At 49.3% G+C, this 26566-nt stretch overlaps 2 protein-coding genes across 13 annotated transcripts in view; both read left to right on the forward strand.

Annotated features, from left to right (window-relative positions):
• The window catches only part of STARD10 (StAR related lipid transfer domain containing 10), a 54797-nt gene extending 45436 nt beyond the window's left edge, over positions 1 to 9361 (forward strand). Inside the window, exons 4-6 of the mRNA XM_083610141.1 lie at positions 142 to 259; positions 5094 to 5146; positions 7514 to 9361. Coding sequence (XP_083466267.1) covers positions 142 to 259; positions 5094 to 5146; positions 7514 to 7741 — 399 coding nt within the window. The 3' untranslated portion in view covers positions 7742 to 9361. The remainder of the gene's footprint in view (positions 1 to 141; positions 260 to 5093; positions 5147 to 7513) is intronic.
• An 8662-nt stretch (positions 9362 to 18023) lies between these two features.
• Positions 18024 to 26566, forward strand: part of ARAP1 (ArfGAP with RhoGAP domain, ankyrin repeat and PH domain 1) — a 135769-nt gene continuing 127226 nt past the window's right edge. For 3 of the 12 annotated variants that reach the window (XM_083609536.1, XM_083609552.1, XM_083609537.1), the window contains exon 1: positions 23174 to 23567. The gene's annotated coding sequence lies outside the window, so the exon portion shown is untranslated. Of the gene's footprint in view, positions 18351 to 23168; positions 23568 to 26566 lie in introns of those variants that run through there. The other 9 variants (XR_014547102.1, XR_014547103.1, XM_083609556.1 and 6 more) reach the window with 8 other exon arrangements.

Below are 26566 nucleotides of genomic sequence, written 5' to 3' on the forward strand. Positions count from 1 at the left end.
TCCCTAAATTAACTCCAGATTTGGAGAGAGGAGGGCGCTCCTTGCTGGCAGTTTGGGAGCTGCACGGATGGCTGTCCTGGCTGGCTTATGGCAGTTTCATTTTCACCAGTCTTTTTTGTTTTTTCTTTTTGCCTTCCCCAGAAATACCCTCCTAGGAAAGACATGGTGAGGGCCGTCTCCATTAAAACTGGTTACCTGATCCAGGGGAAAGGAGAAAAGAACTGCAGCCTTACCTACCTGGCCCAGGTAGACCCCAAAGGTAAGGTCCATGAAGAGCCACAATTTCTTGGGCGGTGGCGTCCTGGCTCACTATTAACAGTGACACAACTTCTTATTTTGAAATATTGCTCGTCCAAGCTTCTTCCTTGCTCCCGGACGATAAAGTTGAATAAAAACCATAGAGTTATTTCTCTCTGCAAGAACGCACATGCATGCATAAGAAAAGGAGAAGAAGCTGCTGGATCAGGCCCATGGCCCATCTAGTCCAGCATCCTGTTCTCAAGGGGTGGATCGGATGCTTGTGGGAAATAGCAGAACTTGAACACAAGAGCAACTCTCCCCTCCTTTGGTTTCCAGCAACTGGGATTCAGGGCTCAGCCACACTTAGCTTTGCTCTGCATTTCTAGGCACAGGTGAAATCTTTCCAGGTTCGAGCAAATTTTTGTCCCCACCTCTTTCTCTGCAAAAAGCCTGCTCTTTACTCCTGAATCAACAATCTGTGGGAAGCCCAAATTGCCGTTGGTTCAGATTCAGCGGTGAATATTGGGTTTTCCTGAGGAAAGCAGCAGAAAGGGAAAAAATCACTTGGATACGGACTGGGTAAATGCAGACCTGAAAAGGGTGGGATGAATGGTAAGTGTGAATGAACCCTCCGATATTCTGCTTCCTCTGATCTTGGATGAATTCTCCTCCACGAATTTGTCCAACTCTCTAGGGACGCGGGTGGCGCTGTGGGTTAAACCACAGAGCCTAGGACTTGCTGATCAGAAGGTCGGCGGTTCGAATCGCCGCGGCGGGGTGAGCTCCCGTCGTTCGGTCCCAGCTCCTGCCAACCTAGCAGTTCGAAAGCACGTCAAAGTGCAAGTAGATAAATAGGTACCGCTTTATAGCGGGAAGGTAAACGGCGTTTCCGTGTGCTGCGCTGGTGCTGGCTCTCCAGATGCAGCTTCGTCACGTTGGCCACGTGACCTGGAGGTGTCTTCGGACAGCGCCGGCTCCCGGCCTCTTGAGCGAGATGAGCACGCAACCCTAGAGTCGGTCACGACTGGCCCTGACGGCCAGGGGTACCTTTACTTTTAAAGCCATCCAGGTAAGTGGCCATCAGTGCCACCACAGTTTGACTATGTGCTGCGTGAAAAAGTCCTTTTTTAATTCTGTCCCGAATCTCCCATCAATGGATGCAATTGACAAAAAGCTCCAATTATGCAAGAAATGTTGCATAATTTATGTTCAGGGTTTAGGGATGGTTGTTGCAGAATTATTCAGGCTATTTTTAGCAAAGCAGGGAGAGGAGGAAGGGGAGCCAACAGAGCCTCGTTCTCTGCTGCCTTGGCCACCCATTAAATCCTCTCCTCTCCAGCTTTGCCCCTAATCAGCCGTGTCCGAGCCTGTAAAGGCCCTTCTCTAGTTCTGACCTTGGAGTCCGTCCAGGCTGCCAAGAGAACGGCGTCTCTGCAGCGGAGCCCCTGTGCCGCTCGGCAGCGCGGAATTTGCTAAGCGCCGGCGATTGACGCGGGGAGTTTTCAGGCACTAAAGCTGGGCAGATTTGGGAGTTATCCTTTTTTTAGTCCTTTAAGCACAAACTCCAGCTGTGCAGAGGATTTCTGCCAGCTCTGGAGAATATGAATCTTTGGGAAAGGTGAAGGACACTGAGGACCATAAGAACAGAAAAAGAGCCTGCTGGATCAGGCCAATGGCCCTTCTCGTCCAGCATCCTGTACTCACAGTGGCCAATCAGATGCCCTAAAGGGAAACCGACAGGATTCGAACACAAGACCCCTCTTCCCTCCTGCAGTTTTCAGCAACTGGCATTCAGAAACATCGCTGCCTCTAACTGTGGAAGCAGATCACAGCCATTCTGGCTAGTAGCCTTTGATAGCCCTCTCCTCCTCCTCCTGAATTTGCCTAATCGCCTGGAGAAGAAGAGACATTTAAGAGGTGATATGAGAGCCACCTTCCAATACAGTGGACGCTCAGGTTGTGAACATGATCCGTGAGGGATGAACGTTCACAACCTGCAGCGTTCGTAAGCCGCGTCTGCGCACGCGTGGGTTGCAATTCAGCGCTTCTATACATGCGCAACCGCCGAAACCCGGAAGTAACCTGTTCCAGTACTTCTGGGTTTCGGCAGTCCGCAACCCGAAAAAATGCAAGCTGAAGCGGCTGTTACCCGAGGTATGACTGTACAATGGTACCTTGGGTTACATACACTTCAGGTTACATACGCGTCAGGTTACATACGCTTCAGGTTACAGACTCTGCTAACCCAGAAATAGTACCTCGGGTTAAGAACTTTGCTTCAGGATGAGAACAGAAATTGTGCTTCGGCAGCGGGAGGCCCCATTAGCTAAAGTGGTGCTTCAGGTTAAGAACAGTTTCAAGTTAAGAACGGACCTCCAGAATGAATTAAGTTCTTAACCCGAGGTCCCACTGTATCTGGAGGGCTGCCACATAGATGCTGATGGAGACAATCCATTTTCCTTTGCTGCAGGCTTAGAATATAGGACCTACATGAGCGGGTTCAAATCACAGTGAGTTACTTAGGCAGAGGCGTACCTAGGGGTTGGCAAAACCAGCCTCTGCCGGGTGTGCGTGCAAAAATCACCTATCATCAGGGCGTTTTTCCAGCCAGAACTTGCCAGAACTCGGATCCAGCCCCTCTCGGGTGGGTGCCATTGTCATTCTAAGACAGGCAACCCCAAACTCGGCCCTCCAGAAGTTTTGGGAATACAACTCCCATCATCCCTAGCTAACAGGAGCTGTGATCAGGGATGATGGGAACTGTAGTCCCAAAACGTCTGGAAGGCCGAGTTTGGGGTTGCCTGTTCTAAGAGAACAAGGGAGGCGTTGGTGGCGAGTTCTCTGGAAAAATATCACTGCCTATCGTAGTATGGAATGTATGGCATATCCTTGTGTGTGTGTGTCGATGCAATGAGGCAAGGAGAAGCTTCCTGTCCTTCTTGCACTGTGGCACAAAGGTGATTTGGGGTGGGTGGGTGTGCGCGCACCAATACCGCTCCTAGCCAGGGGCGCAAGGGACCCTCAATACGCCTCTTTATTTTAGGAAGACCCTCCTTGTCTGTCAAGCAGCCTGGCTCGTCTTATGTTCTTATGCTTCGGGGCATCATGGCCATCTGTTTATAATTATTATTATTATTATTATTATAATTTATTATTTATACCCCGCCCATCTGGCTGAGTTTCCCCAGCCACTTTGGGCGGCTCCCAATCGAGTGTTAAAAACAATACAGCATTAAATATTAAAAACTTCCCTAAACAGAGCTGCCTTCAGATGTCTTCTAAAAGTCAGACAGTTGTTTTTTCCTTGATATCTGATGGGAGGGCGTTCTACTGGGCGGGTGCCACTACCAAGAAGGCCCTCTGCCTGGTTCCCTGTAACTTGGCTTCTCTCAGTGAGGGAACCACCAGAATGCTTTCGGCGCTGGACCTCCGTGTCCGGGCTGAAAGATGGGGGTGGTATACAGGCCAGGTATACAGGCCAACACTTTGAATTGTGCTCGGAAATGTACTGGGAGCCAATGTAGGTCTTTCAAGACCGGTGTTATGTGGTCTTGGTGGCCGCTCCCAGTCACCAGTCTAGCTGCCGCATTCTGGATTAGTTGTAGTTTCCGGGTCACCTTCAAAGGTAGCCCCACGTAGAGTGCATTGCAGTAGTCCAAGTGGGAGATAAGTGTTTGGTCACTGTGGGGCCAGGACTCTAGATTAGACGGGACGCTAGCCAGATCCATCACCCAGGCTCTCGCCGCCCCTCCAACATTTTTCCAGTGAAAAGAGGGACGTCCTATTCCATCCCCTCCAACGTTTCCCTACTGAAGGGAAAGTGGGACATTCCAGGATCAAATCAGAAACCGGGACGGCTTCTGTAATTCTGGGACTGTCCCTGAAAAATCAGGACGTTTGGAGGGTCTGCTCTGCCATTCATAGAACCCCAGAACTGTAGAGTCAGAAGGGTTCCCATGTAGTCATCTAGTCCAACCCCCTACAATGCAGGAATCCCAACTAAATAATCCTTGACAGATGCCCATCAATCTTCTGCTTAAAAACCTCCAAGGAAGGAGAGCCATTGTTCCAGATATTTTGGAAGGGTGCAGAAAAACCATCTTATGAGATTTGGGGGCAAGGTGTCCATTGCTTTGGGATTTTGGTTTGCAAGTCTGGGCTTGAAAACAACATACCGTATTTTTCTGTGTATAACACGCCCCCTGTTTTTTGGGACTCCAAATTGAGAAATGGGGGGGGGGGGTGTTGAGCTTTTTGGGGGGTGATTGCCGAAAATTGCTCACCCACAGGACCGCCACAGCCAATTGCACACACGTCAACAAAGCAACCAATCGCCCGCCCCTTTGCTGCAGCAGAAAATCGCCAGCAGACCTTGCCGCACCTGCCAATCACAATAAAATACGCCCATGACGATCTCCTGATCACAGCAGCCGCCAATACCCCATCCCTGTATTAGGAAATACCCCAGCCCTGTTTAGGGAAGCTTTTAATGTTTGATGTATTAGAGTATTTTAATATTTTTTTTTGGAAGCCGCCCAGAGTGGCTGGGGAAGCCCAGCCAGATGGGCGGGGTACAAATAATAAATTATTATTATTATTATTATTATTATTATTATTATTATTATTATTATCACGCCTCTCCGCTGTCCATGTATAAGACGGCCCCCAAAATTTACCATACTTTTAAAGTAACCTCGTCTTATACACAGAAAAATACGGTATGTCGGGGCCAAGACGCCAGGGACTGTGTTTCCTTCCCGCCTGCATTTTGTACACCTTTTTCGGGTGGGTGTTTTCTTCTCCTTGGGGTCGGGGGCTGTGTCGCACTCCTAAAACCCTTCTTCCCTCCTCAGGTTCTTTGCCAAAGTGGGTGGTGAACAAGTCTTCTCAGTTCCTCGCTCCAAAAGTAAGTCAAGAAAACCGTCCCTCCGTCCTCTGCCTCTTTCGTCCCGCCATCTGGCTGCCCGTTGTCCGTGTTTCCCTTTCCTTGCCAGCCTCATCTTTAGGCTCTCCATGGAAATAATAAATGTGTGGACTGTTGCTGGTGACGCAGAGGGAAAATTTGTTTCCTGGGGGATCACAGATGGGGCCGCACAGGACCCCCAAAGGATCTGGCAGAGCCTCCTGAGCCCCTTTGGCTAAACTCATTTTCTGCACATGAGACAAACGGGTTATTTATTATTTTATGCATTTATAGCTTGCCTTTTTCTCCATGGTTCTCCCCCCCCCCTTGTTTTAGTTCCCACAACAACCCTGTGAGGGAGACAGGGACTGGCTCAGTGAGCTCCGTGGCCAGTTGGGGATTCGAACCCTGGCCTCTCCTAGGCCAGAGGTCAATGCTCCAACCGCTACACCCTACTGCCTCTCTCATATTATTCAGGATCCATCTTGAATAACTTTTGCAAAAGGTTCAGTTACGTTTGGTCTTTATTGAGCATCCTTTCTGATTTGCTTGTTGGCTGTTTACACTTGGTCACATTCCAAATCCGTTCCTAATTTTCTCAGTCACTTCCCTAACTGCAAAAAAATAAAAATAAAATCCATTTCTTTTTCGGTGCCAGGGAAACAAGAGTCTTCCATGGTGCAAACCCACAGTTCCTGGGATGCCCTTGGGCTTCTCCCTCAAAACACTGGCATTCTCGAGGCGCCGCGAAATGAGCCAGTATGGTATAGTGGTTAGAGGACTTTGGAAAGACCACAGTTCGAATCCTCGCACTTGACTGTGGTTCTCAGCGGCTGGACCTTGACTCAGTCTCTGCCTTCTCTCAGGGCTTCTGTGGGGATTAAATAAAGGGGAGAGCTATGTCCGTCAGTTCCTCAGAGAGAAAAAGCAGTCTATAAACGCCATGCCATGGCATGCAGCAGGCAGCTTTCCACAGACGGCCATTTCTTCCAAGAGCGCCCCCTTGTGGTGCGATTGGAATTTTATCTCACGGAATCATCGAATCGGGTGGGACCCCTCCTGGTCATCTAGTCCAGCCCCCTGCAATTGAAATAAATAATCCTTGTTTTGCTTTAAAACCTCTGATGAAGGAGAGCCGTTGTTAGCAGCCATAGTTTCTGTGCATTTTGGCTGAAACCGCCAAGGGGGGGGGAAATGAGATTTTAAAGGCGCTTGCTGTTTCGTTCCTGCCCAAAGCACCTGGGATGAAGGCTGGGCTCACATGGGCTGGCTCTCCAGGCCGCCGAACGTGAGGCCGGCATTGTGCTGGGCCTCCGTCGATGCTGACACCCACAGAGGGCACATGAGCGCACTGCCGTCTCCCGTGACCCGGGCAGGTCAGCCTGTTGCCGCGTCGCTCTCCTTTTCCATGAGCCCATCGCCGGATTAATTAGCCGTGTTGCTGAGATGTCACGTTAAACCCCTCCATGGCACCGGAGAACAGAGCAGATCAGCAAATGAGACAATGCCTCCATTTAATTAAAAAACCCAGAACTGCAAGAGAGAGAGAGAGAGAGAGAGGGAGCGAGCGCACACACATTTGTTCTTCGCGAGCATATTAGCTTTCCAGAGGCGGAAGGCGTCTGGAGTTTTTCTGGGGTCCCTACTCAGCAAAGGAGGCCTGTTTTTTGAATTTCATTTCATTTCATCGTCTGGGGATTTCCCCCCCCCCACCTGGGGGGGAACAGATGACGACAACACTGTTCTTTTGCTTCAGAAATTTGAGGTGTATTATGAGATCCAGAAGGCTGTGTGGTGAAATTGAACGCATAAGCCCTGCACATGTCCGAAATGCAGGGCCAGACAGATGCAGCTTTGTGGTCAATAATAATAATAATAATACCCGGCCACTCTGGGTAGCTTCCAAAAGAAGGTTAGAAATACATTAAAACATCAGTTATTAAAAACTTCCCTAAACAGGGCTGCCTTCAGATGTCTTCTAAATGTCAGATAGTTGTTTATTTCATTGACGTCTGATGGGAGGGAGCCACCACCAAGAAGGCCCTCTGCCCGGTTCCCTGTAACCTCACTTCTCGCAGGGAGGGAACCACCAGAAGACTCTCGGAGCTGGACCTCAGTGTCTGGGCTGAATGATGAGGAGATTGTATCTATATACTTTTCTGACTGTCTTTTTACCAGCGCAGCTTCCTCTGGCTGGTAGAGCACGAGACTCTTAATCTCAGGGCTGCGAGTTCGAGTCTCACGTTGGGCATTGCAGGGGGTTGGACTAGATGACCTTGGGGGGTCCCCTCCGACTCTAGGATTCCACGGCTGGAGCGCCCCCTGCTTTGGCCTCGGCTGCTTCCTCTTTCGCTCTCTCTTCCCCTCCAGGCGATGAAGAAGATGCACAAGGCTTGCTTAAAGTACCCAGACTGGAAGCAGAAACACAACCCGCACTTCAAGCCCTGGCTGTACCCGGAGCAGAACACCCTGGCCAGCCTGGCGCTCTCGGATCTGGCCATCCAGCACGCCGACTCCCTCGAGAACATCGACGAGAGCAGCCTCTCCGAGACCAAAGACGACCGGGGCGAGGCCAGCGACGAGGACAGCGTCAACTGAGCGCCGCCCACCTGCCTCTCCTCCTCTCCATTCGCGCACCCGGCCTTTGTTTTGTCTGTGTGAGCCAGGCCTCGGCCAGCCGGGGTTCGCCGGCTCTTTCGGAACTACAACTCCCACGGCGCCGGCTGGGCCTTCTGGGAGTTGTGGCTCAAAAGAGCGGCGGGGCCCCAGCTTGCCAAAGGCCGGCGTCACCAATGCGGTTTGTGTTTTCCGAAAAGATACCTCCACGCCTGTCTGGCACACTCAGTGGTGCAGGGGGGAGGAAAGCGGGTTGGGATGGATGACCTTGGGGGATGCCTTTTTATCCCCCCACCCACAGTTCTATGATCTCCACTCACAGGTGTAGCAAAGCACTCACTTGTCCCCTCTCTGGGTGTTTTGGACTATAATTCCCACCAGGACAGCCTTATGATGCCCGGGCTTATGACAGTGGCGGAGTTTGGGCTCTCAAATTTCAGCGGTGCACTGAACTGCACCAAAATCCAGTCCCCACCCACCCTGCCTCTTACCTCCCGTTGCTTGTCATTGTAGCAGCGCCCTCTCAGCTCAGCGCCCAGTGCAGGCGAACCGGTCGCGCTCCTCTAAATCCACATCCGGCTGGTGGGAGTTGTAGTTGTGGAGGGCTCCAGGGCGCCAAAGGCTGGTGGAACCAATGCAGTTTGTGGCTTTTAAACCGGTCCCCTCTCCAGGCTCTTTGTGCCACGACTCCCACCAGCCCCACCTGAGACAGCCTTAAGACGCCGCGGCTGGTGGGAACTGTAGTTCGAAACATCTTGAGGGTGCCCAGCTGGGGAATGGGTGGCGGAAATAAGACTTTTCCTTGGACGGCGAGCGGCAGTCCAGATGCCCTTTCCCCTTTTGGGTTCCTTGTCCGTCCAAACAACTGCTTAGGCGACAGATCCCTGCCCTGCCCTCAGTTTTAAACACACATTTCAAACCGAGCCACAATTGTGTGGGTGCTTTGCAACGGTTTGCAAATGGGTTTGCAAATGGGTGGAGAAGCATATTTCAAATTTTCTGCTCCAGATTGCTGCCTCCCTCTCCCCCAACCACCCGGATTTCAGGTCCTGGCCGTGGCTGGTGGGGCCCCTTTCCCTGCAAATCTTGTCCCCCCGCGGAGGTAGCTGAAGAAAACACTCTGGACGCTCCCAGGAGCCTTGTACATCTATTTGTCTGGTTCAGTGGCTGCTATTTTTCACTCTTTTCTGTGTTTCTCCGTAATTGTTATTAGAGCTGCCTCTTGAGGGTTGGGGGAAAGTCTTTTCTTTCTGGTGTGCTTGTGACGGCCGTGGAGGGAGCTTCTGTTTTTGCAGGTGGGGTGTGGGGGCCTTTTCACAATAGGTTTGGGGGCCGAAGTCTCCCGCAGGCTTCCTCCTTCAAGCCTGTTGCCTTCTTTCTCTCCCTGCAAAATCTGGAGGCCTTTGGCAGCCTTTGGTGTGGAATTTAGCCACTCACAGATCTGGGGTTTGAAGACTGTTTTATTGGGGGGGGGCTGGCTCCTTGAAGCCTCTTTTGCATTTCGGGGGGGTTGGGTTGGGTGGGGGCAAAAGAAGAAGAAGAAGCGAGATTTCATACGTTGTTATCGGAGCCGTTTATTTGAAAATAAAAGAATTCAAGCAAGCCTGCGTGTTTTCTTTCTTTGCATTGGAAGCAGCCGAGATAATAATAATAATAATAATAATAATAATAATAATAATAATAATAATAATTTATTATTTATACCCTGCCCATCTGGCTGGGCTTCCCCAGCCACTCTGGGAGGCTTTATAGTATTAAAATACCGTAATACATCAAACATTAAAATCTTCCCTAAACAGGGCTGATAAAAGATCCAGAAACCGACCCTTGTAAGGAATGGTTGAGAGAGTTGGGCATCTTTGGCCTGCAGAAGAAGAGACTGAGAGGCGATATGAACCGCCCTGTGACCTTTGGATGAAAGGAGGTAGATAAATTTAATAAATATCTCAAAGGGCTGTCACCCAGAAGATGGGGCGAGTGACGGTGATGACAGAAACGAGGACGTTTTCTGCAACCAGAGTGAAAACGTCACTGGGACATGGTCGCCAGGACCCAACATCCTTTTTAAAAATGTTATTATTTTATTAAATTGATAATACACAAGGATAACAGAGTAATAATAATAATAATAATAATAATAATAAATTTTATTTATATCCCGCCCTCCCCAGCCGAAGCCGGGCTCAGGGCGGCTAACAACACTAAAACAGTGCAACATTATAAAAACATTATAAAAATTAATTAAAATACAAATTGATGGCAACCATAAACTAAAGTTTTGTAAAGATTGCCAAAGGAGGGAGTCAGGCTGTGCCCTGACCAAAGGCCTGGTGGAACAGCTCTGTCTTGCAGGCCCTGCGGAAAGATGTCAAGTCCCGCAGGGCCCTAGTCTCTTGTGACAGAGTGTTCCACCAGATCGGGGCCACAGCTGAAAAAGCCCTGGCTCTGGTTGAGGCCAGCCTAACCTCTCTGTGGCCCGGGACCTTCAGGATGTTTTTATTTGAAGACCGTAAGTTTCTCTGTGGGACATACCAGGAGAGGCGGTCCCATAGGTACGAGGGTCCTAGGCCGTATAGGGCTTTGAAGGTTAAAACCAGCACCTTAAACCTGATCCTGTACTCCACCGGGAGCCAGTGCAGCTGGCGTAGCACCGGGTGAATGTGATCCCGCAGCGAGGACCCCGTAAGAAGAGTATTCAAACAATTCAATAAAATGGACAAAAAAAAGTGAGTGTGGTCAGGAGATGAAAGGAAAATATTTAAAGAAACGTGTGCAAACGAGGCAATATGGCAGTATGCCAAGATATGGCATAAACATTGGATCACAAACTCTCATAATCAAAAATAGCACCAGATTATATCATTTTTGGACGGCATTTGCCAGACATGCAACTTTTATGATTTTGTTCATTTCTTTTGTTAAAGGTATAATACTTGGACAACATTAAGAAATATTCACCATCCCTCAAAGAAGTAGTAGTAGTAGTAATAATAGTAATTAATAATAATAATAATAATAATATTAATAATAATAATAATAGCCTTGCTTTCCAGAATGCGAATGCTTTTACTAAAGACTGAACATCTGGCGCCCTCGTGTGGAGGCACGTGGAAATACTTGTGTGTGTGAAACAGCGCCACCTGCTGCCTCCTTTCATGATCATAAGAAAAATGCCCAAATCCACGCGAGGGCAATATAATAATTGCAGCAGTGGGGGCCCTTTTTTGGCCCCGCCCCCACGGGACAACTATGGACGAGGCAGCCCACCTGCCAATCCATCTGTTCTCATTGGCCTGACCCAGCAGCCGAACTCTTCTGAAGTTTAAGCCAAATAAAATATCACAAAGTAGCCTGCGAGCTTTTGATTCCTCCCCAATAGTTGATCTTGCTGGGGGCAAAAACCAGGAAGTGGGGAAGGAGAAAGAGAATAATCTGAGTCTTTTGTTTTGCTGTTTAGTCGTTTAGTCGTGTCCGACTCTTCGTGACCCCCTGGACCAGAGCACGCCAGGCACTCCTGTCTTCCACTGCCTCCCGCAGTTTGGTCAAACTCATGTTTGTAGCTTCGAGAACACTGTCCAGCCATCTCATCCTCTGTCGTCCCCTTCTCCTTGTGCCCTCCATCTTTCCCAACACCAGGGTCTTTTCCAGGGAGTCTTCTCTTCTCATGAGGTGGCCAAAGTATTGGAGCCTCAGCTTCCTTCCAGTGAGCACTCAGGGCTGATTTCCTTCAGAATGGAGAGGTTTGATCTTCTTGCAGTCCACGGGACTCTCAAGAGTCTCCTCCAGCACCAGAATTCAAAAGCATCCATTCTTTGGCGATCAGCCTTCTTTATGGTCCAGCTCTCACTTCCATACATCACCACTGAGAAAACCATAGCTTTAACTAGACGGACCTTTGTTGGCAAGGTGATGTCTCTGCTTTTTAAGATGCTATCTAGGTTTGTCATTGCTCTGTGTCTTTAGGACATCCCTTTTTCCATCGGAGGGTATTGAGTTATGTGCCCCCCAAGCCAAGGAGATAAGTAACTGTACAATCTTTAGAAAACAGCTGAAGGCAGCCCTGGATGGGGAAGTATTTTTTAATGTTTAATTTTCTATTATGTTTTTATATACAGTGGTTCCTTGGTTCTCAAACTTAAGCTGTTCTGGAAGTCCATTCCAAAACCCAACCCGTTCCAAAACCAAGGCAGCTTTCGCATAGAAAGTAATGCAAAATGGTTTAATCCGTTCCAGACTTTAAAAACCCCCTAAAACAGCAATTTAACATGAATTTTTACTATCTGATGAGACCATTGATCCATAAAATGAAAGTAATAAACAATGCGCTGCAGTCACACACGCAATCAATCAATCTGTCAATCAGTAGCTGAACTGGGTTCCACGCAGTTACAAAAACAAAACGAAAAAGAGCTGCAAAAACAAAACCACAAAATAAATAGCAAAAACAGACAGACCTCAGTGTAACACTCAAAACGGAAGTGTGGCACTCAAATCGGAAGCGTAACACTCAAAGCGGAGCACATTCGGCTTCCAAAAAAAGTTCACAAACCGGTAATTCTGGGTTTGCAGTGTTTGGGTTCCAAGTTGTTTGAGTACCAAGGTGTTTGAGAACCAAAGTACCACTGTATGTTGGAAGCTGCCCAGAGAGACTAGGGCAGCCAAGTCAAATGGGTGGGATGCTGAAACTGAGGGATCCCAGCCTGCACACGATTCCTAGCCTCCAGGACCAGCTGAGCCGGGGCTGGGGCATGAGCCTGAAGGGTCCTCACCTGTGCTGGATCCTCAGGTGCAGGCACCAGCTGAGTCTGCTCTGGCTCCTGAGGTGATGGAGGGCCCATTGCCTGCAGGTGCTCCACTCTCAGCCCCGTCAGGGGAAGCCGAGGTTGCCTCTGGGTCTGGTAACCCTCCAGCCTCTCCTGAACTGCAGAGGCTCAGGGCAGAGAGGCGGAGGGAACTGAGTTCCCGCAGGAGGAGTGCTCGCCTCCAGGCCAGAAGAGGCGAGTCACCAGAGGATCGGGGCCACCCTGTGCCTTGGGGCAGATAAAAGCCAGTCAGCCCTAGTCCCAAGTTGCGGGAGCAACATTGTTGGTCGCTAGTTCCTGCCTGAGCTCCTGACCTGCCCTGGCTCCCTGCTTGCAAGCCTCTTCCTGACTTCACCCGACTCCCTGCCCTGCACCCAGCTTCAGCTACTACGGACTGCCTCCATGTTGCACCTTTGACCACGGACTGGACTTGGACCTCGCCTCTCGGGTAACCCATGGGACCAGCACAGCCTCCCAAGTTGGCAGCAAGTTCCTGTGGCAGTGAGTTCCATAGTTCACCTCTGTGCTGCATGAAGAAGTCCCTTCTTTTTCTCTTCCCTGCCTCTTCCTAGGAGGCCCCTGAGTTCTACTGCTCTGAGAGAGGGAGAAACCCTTTTCTCTAACCACTTTCTCCAGGCAATGCATCAATTTATGCAATTCTATCAGGTCACCTTTTCCCTAACCCTAAAAAGTCCCAAACTCTGCAACCTTTCTCTCTTGTGGGTTCGCTCAATCGGCTCAATCATTTCGTCTGCCCTTTCCTGCACCTTTCCCAATGCTACAATATCCCCCTGAGGCAAGGCAACCGGAATTTCTTCTCTCTCTCTCCCTTTCCTTTTTATTCCAAGTAAATATTCCCCGTTTTTTATTCCTCCCACGGCACACGGATCTCGTTTAATGGAAAGGATGTTTAATGGAAAGTCCTGATCCCTGTGAGATTCTGCTCTCCTCCTCCTCCCACCTCCGGGATGATGCACAACTCCAGGTGAGTCTCTCAGGGGCACCTTTTGGGGAGTTAAGATGGGTGCCTCGGATGCCAGGGGGCACAGGGGTGAAGGGAGGGAGAGGCAGAGGAGGAGGAGGAGGAGGCGGAGGCCTGGGCGCCTTGTGCTGAGTCATCGCAGCGGTGGCATCGCCAGCTGCTCCCGCTGAGTCACGCTTTTGTTGCATGAGGACCATCACCATGGCATTGGGGTGCCAGTCTTATTTATTTATTCCTTTGATAGTTCGTGCAATTCATAGGGCTTCCTGGAAGCCGAATGCTTGGAGTGGCAAACAGGAGTTTAATGCCAGAGGGCGCGTTTGGGGCACTGCCTTCTGGCTGACCCTCCTCCAGGGCCCACAGCAGAAGACGCTGACCCATACTGAGTCCATGTAGTTCAGTAGTGTCTCCACTGGCAGGCAGCAGCTCTTTAGGATTTCGGACAGAATCTCTCCCCTGCCGCTGAGCCATGGCCTCATCCTGTATGTCCGTGGTGGTCTCTTGCCAAATGCAAGGCGGTTCTTTTAAAATGAGGTTCAGAAGCAATACAAAACACAAGCGAGTGAGAAGATTAAAGGTTTTATTCTCAACAGCAAGCAATATATACATAGCAAGCATGTGCTTCAATCTGCCACTTGGAACCCCACAAGAAGTGATGAAGTGACTCCCCTGTGAAATAAAAAAAATTAAGGTCATATATATATATTTAATATATATTTTTTAATATAATATATTATATAATATTATATAATTATATTATATATATTATAATATAATATAATATAATATAATATAATATAATATAATATAATATAATAAATATAATATATATATATATTTAATATATATATTTCTATTTAATATATATATTTCTATTTGGCAAATAGAAGGGGAAGAAATGGAGGCAGTGAGAGATTTTACTTTCTTGGGCTCCATGATCACTGCAGATGGTGACAGCAGCCACGAAATTAAAAGACGCCTGCTTCTTGGGAGAAGGGCAATGACAGGCCTAGACAGCATCTTGAGAAGTAGAGACGTCACCTTGCCAACAAAGGTCTGTATAGTTAAAGCCATGGTTTTCCCAGTAGTGATGTATGGAAGTGAGAGCTGGACCATAAAGAAGGCTGATCGCCGAAGAATTGATGCTTTTGAATTATGGTGCTGGAGAAGACTCTTGAGAGTCCCATGGACTGCAAGAAGATCAAATGCATCCATTCTTAATGAAATCAGCCCTGAGTGCTCACTGGAAGGACAGATTGTGAAGCTGAGGCTCCAGTACTTTGGCCACCTCATGAGAAGAGAAGACTCCCTGGAGAAGACACTGATGCTGGGAAAGATGGAGGGCACAAGGAGAAGGGGGCGACAGAGGATGAGATGGTTGGATAGTGTTTTCGAGGTTACCAGCATGAGTTTGACTAAACTGCGGGAGGTAGTGGAGGACAGAGGTGCCTGGCGTGCTCTGGTCCATGGGGTCACGAAGAGTCGGACACGACTAAACGACTAAACAACAACAACAATATATATTTAATGGGACGCGGGTGGCGCTGTGGGTTAAACCACAGAGCCTAGGACTTGCTGATCAGAAGGTCGGCGGTTCGAATCCCCGCGACGGGGTGAGCTCCCATTGCTCGGTCCCTGCTCCTGCCAACCTAGCAATTCGAAAGCACGTCAAAGTGCAAGTAGATAAATAGGTACCGCTCCAGCGGGAAGGTAAACGGCGTTTCCGTGCGCTGCTTTAGTTCGCCAGAAGCGGCTTAGTCTTGCTGGCCACATGACCCGGAAGCTGTACGCCGGCTCCCATGGCCAATAAAGCGAGATGAGCACCGCAACCCCAGAGTCGGCCACAACTGGACATAACGGTCAGGGGTCCCTTTACCTTTATATACATTTAATATATATATATATATTAAATGTTCATAAATGTACCAACCAAGCGCATACATAGATGTGTGGACCACATGTCTGGAGCAGCACAGGAGGACCACCCTGAAACCATTTTTGACTGCGGTTTTGTTGTACACGTTTCCTCCACTATTTTCATAAACGCAGGCTGGTTGGGAAACTGCCAAGCAGATTTTGAACGAGCGCGAATTTCAAAGGACTTTTCGAATCTTGCGGTGTTTGAGAAAGCGCAAAGTTAAGAAATCTGGCTTTAACTGTGAAGTGAATCAAATACCTTCCCCCGCAAGAATTCGGTTTGAAAATGCCTTCCGTGGGAGCCCATTCAAGGCTTTCCCCATTAAATCTTATCCTGCCCCCCCCCGCACATTCACCCAACCTAATTTTCAGCCCCATTTCAGAAGGTGGAGTGTTTGCTAAAATTGTGCCGCATGTATTCCCCCCCTGAGCAACTTCGGGTAATTAATAATACTATGTGGCTTTATCCAATGGATTTCAAAAGAAGGTGCTTATTCCGGACAATGATTTGTAGGCAGTCAGGGTAGAGAACCTAAATTTGAGGCGAATCTGAAAATCTGTGACCATGTTGCACCAAGAGCTGGGTCTTGATGCAAGTCCAGGAGTCGGACTCCAGAGGGGGCCAGTGGTCCAGTTCATCACTAAAGTATTTCATTTGGCTCTGGAGCAGCTGAGACGCAGCGCTGAACCCATGGCAGGGAGAGGAAGGCAAAAGCAGCCCCTCTAGACACATTTGTAATAATAATAATAATAATAATAATAATTATTATTATTTATACCCTGCCCATCTGGCTGGGTTTCCCCAGCCACTCTGGGTGGCTTCCAGCAAAATATTAAAATACAATAGTCCTTCCGATATTAAAAACTTCCCTAAAGAGGGCTGCCTTCAGATGTCTTCTAAAAGTCAGGTAGTTGTTTATTTCCTTGACATCTGATAGGAGGGCGTTCCACAGGGAGGGAGCCACCACCGAGAAGGCCCTCTGCCTGCTTCCCTGTAATTTGGCTTCTCGCAGGGAGGGAACCGCCAGAAGGCCCTCGGCGCTGGATCTCAGTGTCCGGGCAGAACTATGGAGGTGGAGACACTCCTTCAGGTATACTGAGCTGAGGCCATTTAGGATTTTAAAGGTCAGCGCCAACACTCCGAATTGTGCTTGGAAACGTCCTGGGAGCCAGTGTAGGTCTTTCAGGACCGGTGTTAGGTGGTCTTGGTGGCCGCTCCCAGTCACCCGTCTAGCTGCCGCATTCTGTGTGAGTTGTGCATTCATTGGTGCCCATGATGCAATGGGCGAGTCTTTCTGTTACGGTGCAATCCTCCTTTGCACAGCTGGGCTAGATTGGCCTGATGACCCTTGGGTTCTTATTTCAGTATCCCCCTCATTTTTTACATGAGTGCACCTTTGATGGTGTATTTGCCTGGGATTTGGTCTATATCCATCATGCATGCTTTAGCTGCAATGTCTGCATTGTGCCGGGGTGGGGTGGGCTAGATGACATTTGGGCTTCCCTCCCAACAGTCTACACATCTATGATTTAGGCTGCCTGCAACCCTGTCCCATCGAAGTGCATGGGACTTACTTTTGAGTAGGAATGGACAGGGTGGTGGTGATGCTGCTTTAAAGGATGCCTGTTCTCCTTAAGCCATAATAATAATAATAATAATAATACAATGGTGCACCATCAAGACCGTTTTCCCAAACGGATATGGAGACAGCCCCCCGTTCAGCTGGCCCTAAAATAGGAGGAAGTTTGTGATATACAGAGTCACAGAACCATGGAGTTGGAAAAGCCCAAGGATCATCTAGTCCAACCCCCAGCCAGGCGGGAATACGCAGCTGTCGCGCCACAACTGCAGCTAGAATTTTGTTAGCCAAGAATTGTAAAACACAAGAAGTCCCAACAGTGGAGGAATGGCAGATGAAGGTGATGGACTTTTCGGAGCTAGCCGACCTGACTGAAGAGTCCGCGACCAGAAGGAGGAGGAGGAACGGAAGAAATGTTTAGTTAAATATGTTAAGATAATTTAAATAGAAAAACTTGCAAACACCAGATAGGCTTAGGATTTAAATATGTGATGCTATAGAATAACATGTTTAAATTCTATATGAAAAGAAAGAAAGACGTTAATGGATTAAGTAAATTTTATGAGAAATTTTCGGAAAACTGTTACAATCATATATACTGGAACTCAGCCAGGGGGATTCGAGGAAGTCACGTAACAATGTTATTAAGACTGGAATATTTACAGTTAGGATTTATGTTTGTTTGTTTATAAATTTTGGAAAATCAATTAAAAAAATTGGGGAAAAAAAGAAAAAAGGAATACGCAGCTGTCCCTTAGGGGGCTCAAACCTCCGACCTTGGTGTTATCAGCACCGGCGCGCTCTAACCAACGGAGTGCAGTGCAAGAGGGGGAAAAAAAAAACCCCAGTTCCAAGGAGCCTTGCTGCCCTGGGTGCAAAAGGTGCTCTCCTTCCCGGCCCGCCGCGCCTTTCCTTCGCCCCTCCCGCGGGGAAGTTCCCTCCCAGTTTTCCCCGGCGGAGAAAGGGAAGGAGGAGGAAAAGGAGGAGAAGGAGAAAGGCAGGAGGAGGAGGAGGAGCGGAGCCCGCGCGCGAAGGAGGAGCAGCTGCGGAGCAGCAAGCGCCTCGCCTGCACTACTCCTCTGCCCTCCTCTTGCGCCTTTCCTTTCTTTACGCGTCTCCGCCGAGGAGGAAAAAGAAGGGGGAAGGCGGCAGCGTCTAGCCAGCCCTTCGTCCGCCGGCCGGGAAGGAAGGAAGGAAAGAAGGCAGGCAGGCAGGAGGGCCGGCCGGGGAGGCGCTTCGTCTCCCCGCCCAGGCGCCGCCTCCGCCGGCCGAGAGCGCAAGGAGGCGCCGGGGAAGGAGTCGGCGCGGCGGTAAGTGGATCGCGGGTGCTGGGAGCGGCGGGGCTGCTGTCCTTCGCCTCCGGCGGGGCAGCGGAGCCTTGAAGAGCTGCGAGGTAGGCAGGCATTCAACGGGGGCAGCTTCCCACCCGTTCGTCTTTTGGAGAAGCGTTCCCCGTTGGCTTTCTGCCTGCCTCGGGGGAAGTCAAGGGGCTGGGGGAGCGTCTAACCCAGCTCCCGTTCGTCCTCATTTGGAGAAGCTCTCCCCGGCTGAGCTAGTGCAAAGCAGGCAGACATTCAACAGGGAAAGCTTATTCCACACACCAGTGGGGGAGCAGCGGGGGGGTGGACTTCCCCTGTTGAGTTTCTGCGAGGCAGGCAGAAAGTCAACAGGGGAAGTTTCCCCCCCTTTACTCGCTTTTGTCATTCAGAGAAGCTTCCCCTGTTGAATTTCTGGGAGCTTTCGCACACGCACCCCTTGCTAGTGACCCGCTGGTGAAATGGATGCAGGAGCCAAACGAGGATTACACGCGAATGAGATTCTGATTGTTCTGTCTGTTTTATATACTGTGATAGAAATACATTATAAGATGAAAGTTTCTTGGGGCTGTAGAATTTCAGAGCTGGGAGGGGACCCCCAAAGGTCATCTAATCCAACCCCCTGCAAAAAAGGGGGGGGGGAAACAGCTCGTAAACCAGCCCTCCCCAACCTGGTGCCCTCCAGCCATTTGCAGCTACAATTCCCAGAAGCCCCGGCTAGCGCATCAGTGGGATTTGTAGTACAAAACAGCTGGATGATGCCCAGTTGGGGAGGACTGTCAAACAGGGAGGCTCAGAGGCAATAATAATAATAATAATAATAATAATAATAATAATAATAATAGTAGTAGTAATTTATTTATACCCCGCCCATCTGGCTGGGCTTCCCCAGCCACTTTGGGTGGCTTCCAACAAAATATTAAAATACCGTAATGCATCAAACATTAAAAGCTTCCCTAAACAGGTCCAGGCTGTGACATTTCTGCAAAGTGGGCTTCTTCATATTTCTGCTGCGGGAGAGGTGTCACTTCCGCAAAGCGAACCCGGGAACATTATGGGATGCGGACCTTATAGCACTGCTGTTGTTTGTAATTATTTGAGCTTTGCTTGGAAATAAACCTCTGTTTGCATTTTCCCAGACCTTTCAAACTCCTCCGTCTCAGCCTCACTGAATTCAATAGCCCCAGTTCTGCTTGCAGCCGAGGCCTGTGCAAAATCTCTTTCTTGCTTCTTGCTAGAATGCCCGAATAACTAGGGTTTTGTGTCCTAGTTGCGTTTTAAAGTATAAATGTGTAAGAAATGGTTTGCATTGGGGGGGGGGGGGGATTTTAAATAGGTCTTGGAGCTGCCTCCAGCTGCAGAGGGGGAAATCGTTTTAAGTGCGTGTAATTGGGTCTCTCAGCTGCTCTGGGGACTTGCAAATGTGTGCTGCTGCTTATAGAATCGGAGAACTGCAGAGTTAGGGGGCTCCCAGGGGTCATCTAGTCCAACCCCCTGCGATGCAGGAATCTCAACTAAAGCATCCCTGACAGGTTGCTTGGGGGGCGGGGGCGGGGGCGGGAAGCGGCTTTCCCCATTACTAGCTTTGCTCATGTGTTGTTGTTTTTTTAAAGACTTGCCTAGTGGAGCAGCATTGTGATCTGAGGGCCTCCTCTGCAGGGTCGTTGTGTCAGACGTCATGGGGTGCAGTTGCTCTTGAGGCAGAAAAACATCCTGGGTCAGCCGTGCTGTGGCTAATGCCCTTTATGGTCTCGCAAAGTGGTGAAACTCTACCTTTGCTGGAATATTTCTGTTACTTCGTGTGATTTCAGTATTTGTCGACACCTCCTTCTCTCTTTATGCCTGTGGGTCCTTTGGGGTTTTCTCCAATCATGTTTCTGAAGACTTGAGGACTAGCGATTTGCTCTTCTAAAACCCCTACATTTTTGGAATGCTGATTTTAGAGGTGGACATCTAATGGCTGCAAGTGAAATTGTGAATCCTTTAGACTGCAATCTGATTTTATTATGGTTGTTGTTACTAAATTTGTATACTGTACTGGCCTTCATCTGTAGATCTCAGGGCATAAAATTACAAGAAAAAACCACAAACACTTCTTAAACAGACTTGTGAGCTCATTGGGGGGCTATGACACTGTGTTAAAGATTTTAACCGCTGAGTAAAAACTGCCTCTTTCTTGGTCATCTGACCTGACAGGAAGTGTGTAGGACCACAGGAAGCAGCCTTGAAATGAGCAGGCTGCTGGGTCAAACTACCATATTTTTTGCCCCATAAGACGCACCTGACCATAAGATGCACCTAGTTTTTAGAGGAGGAAAACAAGAAAAAAAATATTCTGAATGAAACAGTGGATGTATGATTTTTGTGGTTCATGCTGTGGCCACAGACATGTGATTTGACAATGAGTTTGGGGTAGCCCAATGCAAAAATCCTGAGGATCCATGTGGATCCGTGCTTTGTAACCACGTTTTTGCACCATTCTTGCCCCACGAAACAGTGGATGCGTGATTTTTTTGGTGCAGGCTATAGCCATGGACATGCTATGTGATCTGTTGGTGAATTTGGGGTGACCCAATGCAAAAATCCTGATGATCCATGTGCTTTTACCTCCCCCCTCCCAGGCAGCCTCCTTTATTGCTAGTGTCCCTTATCTCCCTCCCGATTGCTTGCTGATCAGTTGCTCAGCGGCTTTGTTTCAACACCCCCTTATCTTGTTCTAAAAAAAAAAAAAAGCATGATCTGCTTTTCGCCCCTGGGCAATTTGGCTCCAGGGACCACACATTCGCTCCATAAGACGCACAGACATTTCCCCTTACTTTTTAGGAGGGAAAAAGTGTGTCTTATGGAGCGAAAAATACGGTAGCTTACTGTAGTTGACACTGAGTGCCATGGGACTCTCCAGGATCTTAGCGTGAGGACATTCCCATCTCTACCTGGAGATGCCAGGAATCCAACCTGGGACACCAGAGGAGCCGGCTGGATCAGGCGAATGGCCCATCTATTCCAGCATCCTGTTCTCACAGGGGCCGAGCAGGATCCGAACCCCAAAGCCCTCTCCCCTCCTGAGGTTTCCAAGCGACTAGTATTCAGAAGCATCACTTCCTCTGACTAAGTCAGGGCTCAGCCGTCATGCATTATCCTCCTCCATCAATTGGTCCAGTCCTTTTTAAAACTGTTGCAGGAATTTATGTATAGGTGGTTTGCCCTTCCAGCAGATCTCATGCACATGCAGCCCACTACCAAAATCAGCAAAATCGCTTTTGTGACTTTTGTGATTTGTGCCCACAAAACACTTCATCACAGTTTCTTCCTATCTATTCAAAGGGCCTCTGCTGCACGATACCAAATGTAATAATTCATTGATCAATGTACCTATGCACTGGCTCACTGGAGAAACTTCAGAAATTCATATAGACACATGAGTTCAGCTACTCAGCAGCCCCTCTGCCTGGGTGATAATCCCTGGCATCCTGATACCTGAGTGCCAGACAGGTAGCCCTTCCAGAAATAACAAACCTAGAGCAAGACAAAAGGGTGGGATGAACTTGGCTGGGAAACAGGGAAATGTAAATATCTTTTTTGTTACACTTGATGGGTGTTTGGTGGAGGGCAAGGGGAACCACAGGGCAGGGTCCAGGATGCTCAGATTACTGCCACCAGACCTCCCCTTTCATGATGTAACCATGATGTATTAGTGATGTGGTTTGGGGGCTTGTAACATGGGGATTAGCAGCTAATAAAAGTTTGGGTTCTCTTTTGTACGGGGCTTCCATCTTGCTTCGTCTTGTGGCAGGTGGGAGTCCTGTCGCGACAGTCTTCAAGAAAGACCAAGCCTACTGGCTGCTGTTTTGCTCTGGTATTCCTGGCTGGTGTCCTTGTTTTTTGTCCAGGGGAACCCTCAGATTTCTCCGTTAACAAAAGCCATCTGGCTCGGCGGCCCACTGCTGCGTCCTGTGGCAGGGAGTTCCATAGTTTTAACTTCTGCATGTGTAGCAGGTTCTCTGCCCCTGACTCCTTACCGAAGCCTGCTGATGGCTCAGATTTACTAAAGCTGGGAAATTTTAAGGGCGCAGCTGGCATGCCTTTCCGAGAGAGATGCGCTGGTAAAACCCAGAGCCGGCTGAAGCAGGAGCAGGAGGAGATGGAGGCAGGTTTGGCATGTCTGCCACATCGGCCTCCTCTTGGCACTGGCGCTTGTGTGAGGTAGCCGAGGGGAAACGAGGCCTGCAGAGCCTTCAGCAGGAGCCAAGACTCACGTGCCCATCGCTGGGTCCTGGGATGCAAGCCTTGGCTTGCGTGCCACAGCTGTTCCTGGCAGAGGTGCCAAAGGAGAGATGTACAGCTCCTGGCTTGCACGCTTGGAAGCTGCATCCCTGAGGCTTCCGGTTGGTGCCGGGCTCACAAATCAAGGCTTGCCCTCCAGCCTCCCCTTTTGCAGCTGGGAAAACAAGTCAGCTCCGACAATCTCACTGCTGTGCGCATATCTGGGGTTAGAGGGACAGTGCTCCCGAATTCTGGGCAGTTTTAAGAATTCAGCAGCAAGCGAAGGATGGAAAGAAATCCCAGGTCTTTTGTTGTTGCTGCTGCTGCTCCTTCTGCCTTGGTGACCACCAGGTGACTGGGAATTTTTTATTTTTTATCTCTGGCTGGAGAGTCCAAAGTTACAGCTTCTTTGCTTCTGGAGCTGCTCTCGGCTTCCTGGAACATAATAGAGAAAAGTCACGGGGCCCTTGAAAGATGAATGGATGTGTTGTGGCGCCCAGGGCTGTGTCAGATTTGGGAAGCTTTCTCAGGGCCCCCCAACCCTCTGCTCGCCTGACTCCCCCTTCTCTGCAGGCTGAAAATAAAGGGTCGCTCTGATGTTCAAGGAGGCTGAGCTTCTGATCTTGGCCCCCGCAGATAGAAGGCTGGATGTGGCCCTTTGCTTGAGCTTCACTTCAGAGAGCCGGGATTCTGTGCCCAGTCCAGGAGTTTAGCAGGGCACCCTCACCCAGCGCGGAGTGCGGGGAGAAAAGGCTCTTTGTCTGCTGGAAGAATAGGCCAGAAATTCCCCTTACATTCAGACCTTCCCACAAACATTTCTGTTCCTGCTACGAGGCCGAAGGGGACCTGGCTGCTCCCTGGCGAAGCGCGCGGTCAGCAGGGACGGATCGGTGCCAGGTTTTGCTTTGATTTCCAGGAAGCCATCGCCCCTTTCCTGCCTGCTGCCAGGTGAGCTGTTCCCTGTCGCCCAGGCTAAACATCCTCTTCGCTCCATCTCTCTCACGTTCTTGGGATGACTGGAGGGGGCTCAGAAGTAGGGTTCCCTCTTTTCCTCCCCCTCCCCAGTCTTCAGGGCCCTTTAGAGAATAATAAAGAGCCCGAAATGTACCGTATTTTTCGCTCTATAAGATGCACCAGACCACAAGACGCACCTGGTTTTTGGAGGAGGAAAACAAGAGAAAAAATATCCTGAATCTCAGAAGCCAGAACAGCAAGAGAAAGCAGCAATCCCTCTTGCTGTTCTGGCTTCTGGGATAGCTGCGCAGCCTGCATTTGCTCCATAAGACGCACACACATTTCACCTTACTTTTTAGGAGGGAAAAAATGAGTCTTATAGAGCAAAAAATACGGTATGTTCCAGCCTTAGGGAGGCACCGCTAGGAAGAGGCCAAAGGGAGCTGACTGGGGCTGCCCCCCGCTTGCATTTGGGGTGCCCAGGGAGGCAGCAAGGGTTTCAGAAATCAGACTGACCCCCATCAGGCACAGTGCCTTAGGAAGGTCTCCTGCACAAGCTCGGTGAAAACTGGGGGTGCCCACGCATGTCCCCCTCTCTTGTGTTTTGCGTTTCCTCCTCCCTTTGAACATTTATTGCGTGCTCTTTTATGAATCGGGATGAATCGGGGTCTGTTCCCCTTGCCAGACTGGGAGGGGCGGAGAATAGAGCGCCCTTTCTGATGGGGCTCGGCTGCGGTTCCTTCGTCTTGCTCTTGAGGAAGCCCCTCTCGCCTTATCTTTTCATATTTAATAGCTTAATCCACTCCGTTTGGCCTTCTGGTTTATGAGGAACTTTGGGCGGTGGTTTGATTATGCCTTTGGTTTTATGGGCTGGAGGGAGATTCCCTGCGCCGTTCGCTCGCTCAGATTCTGACAGTTCGGTTTGGATCGGTCTGCATCTGCGAGGGCATTTTCACGAAGTGACATTTATAGCCCTTTGGTTTCCAATGCTGGCTCCAGGAATCTGCACTTGTGTGTGAATTGCCAAGGGTGGTGGAAACGATTTAAGTTCACAGAATAAAAGAGAAAATGAGGGTTGCACCAGTCATTTGAGGAAATGCAGGAGGAGGTGAAAGAATGAAAACAGGAAAGTTTGCAATGTTTTGGACTTTTTGGTTTAGAGAAAAGCTGAGAAAGGAGTGGAAATGTGTAAAATCATGCGTGGCCTGGAGGAAGTGGCCAGGGAACAGTCTCTCTCTCTCTCTCTCTCTCTCTCTCTCTCTCATATATAATGTTGGAAGATGCAGAAGAGATAAAATATAGTAATGGGCTGCTTCATGCATTACCATAATTAAACTACAGTGGTACCTCGGGTTAAGTACTTAATTATTTCCGGAGGTCTGTTCTTAACCTGAAACTATACTTAACCTGAAGCACCACTTTAGCTAATGGGGCCTCCTGCTGCTGCTGCGCCACCGAAGCACGATTTCTGTTCTTATCCTGAAGCAAAGTTCTTAACCTGAAGCACTATTTCTGGGTTAGTGGAGTGTGTAACCTGAAACGTATGTAACCCGAGGTACCACTGTATGGAACAGGAGGCAGCGATGACCCCCAACTTGTAGGGTTTTAAAAAGACTGGGCAAACTCACAGATAGCCTTGGCGTTATTAGCACTGAAGTTAACATTAAAGAAGTTGTACCCGAAATCCATTGCAACTTGAGTGTGCCATATTAATCCAAGCTCATCTCCTTATCATCCGGCTGAACGCCGGATTCCCCCCTCTCTCTGTTGGAATGCGTGTCTTGTCAAAGTAGAAGTGGGGGACCTCTATGTGTGGGTCTCGGGGCAATTGCCTCCATTTCCCTCATCCTTTTTTTAAAAAAAGGAATTGCATCCTTTTCTCCCTTTTCTCTATCTAGTAGTCAAAACAAACAAAAAAATTTTTTTCCTTCCAGTAGCACCTTAAAGACCAACTAAGTTAGTTCTTGGTATGAGCTTTCGTGTGCATGCACCCTTCTTCAGATACTGCATGCATGCACACGAAAGCTCATACCAAGAACTAACTTAGTTGGTCTTTAAGGTGCTACTGGAAGGAAAAAAAATTTTTTTTGTTTTGACTATGGCAGACCAACACGGCTACCTATCTGTAACTCTATCTAGTAGGTTTCAGCCCAAGCCAAGATATTTTGCTGTCTGAGGCAGAGGAGGAAATGCTCCCCCCCCAGCTGTTTCCTTCTCAAGGCGGCCCACGTCATTTTGGTACCCGAATGAGGGGTAAACAACAACTAAACCCAATCAAAAACAAAATAACTAAAAAAATGAAAGTGTTTAACCATTTCCTGCCCTGTTTCCTTTTGCCCTAATGGTAGGGCCGGCCCATAATCATCTGGTTGCTGCAGCCACTGGGTGGCACCTTGTTTGCCTCCTTCCAGCAACTCCTGCAGCCCAGGTAAAGGTAAAGGGACCCCTGACCATTAGGTCCTGTCGTGGCCGACTCTGGGGTTGCAGCGCTCATCTCGCTTTACTGGCCGAAGGAGCCGACGTACAGCTTCCGGGTCATGTGGCCAGCAGGACTAAGCCACTCCTGGCGAACCAGAGCAGTGCATGGAAACGCCGTTTACCTTCCCGCCAGAGCGGTATCTATTTATCTACTTTGACGTGCTTTCGAACTGCTAGGTGGGCAGGAGCAGGGACCGAGCAACAGGAGCTCACTCCGTCGCAGGGATTCGAACCGCCGACCTTCTGATCGGCAAGCCCTAGGCTCTGTGGTTTAACCCACAGTGCCACCCGCGTCCCTGCAGCCCAGCTGGTGCCAAATGTCTTGCTCTTCTTTCCTTTGGACCACATCTTGTCGTCTGGGCAGCTCAGGACCCCAGACAAACTGGCCAGGCTTGCAGGTCGTTTCGCTGCTGCTAACACAGCAACACTGCTAACACGGGACGCAGCAGTTCCAAGTTGCCGGCCTCTGCAGCCACAGCAGGCGCTGTGATTCTCCAACAGTTTGACTTCATCCT

The sequence above is a fragment of the Podarcis filfolensis genome (genome assembly GCF_964270895.1).
Source record: "Podarcis filfolensis genome assembly, chromosome: 4".
Lineage (NCBI taxonomy): Eukaryota > Metazoa > Chordata > Lepidosauria > Squamata > Lacertidae > Podarcis > Podarcis filfolensis.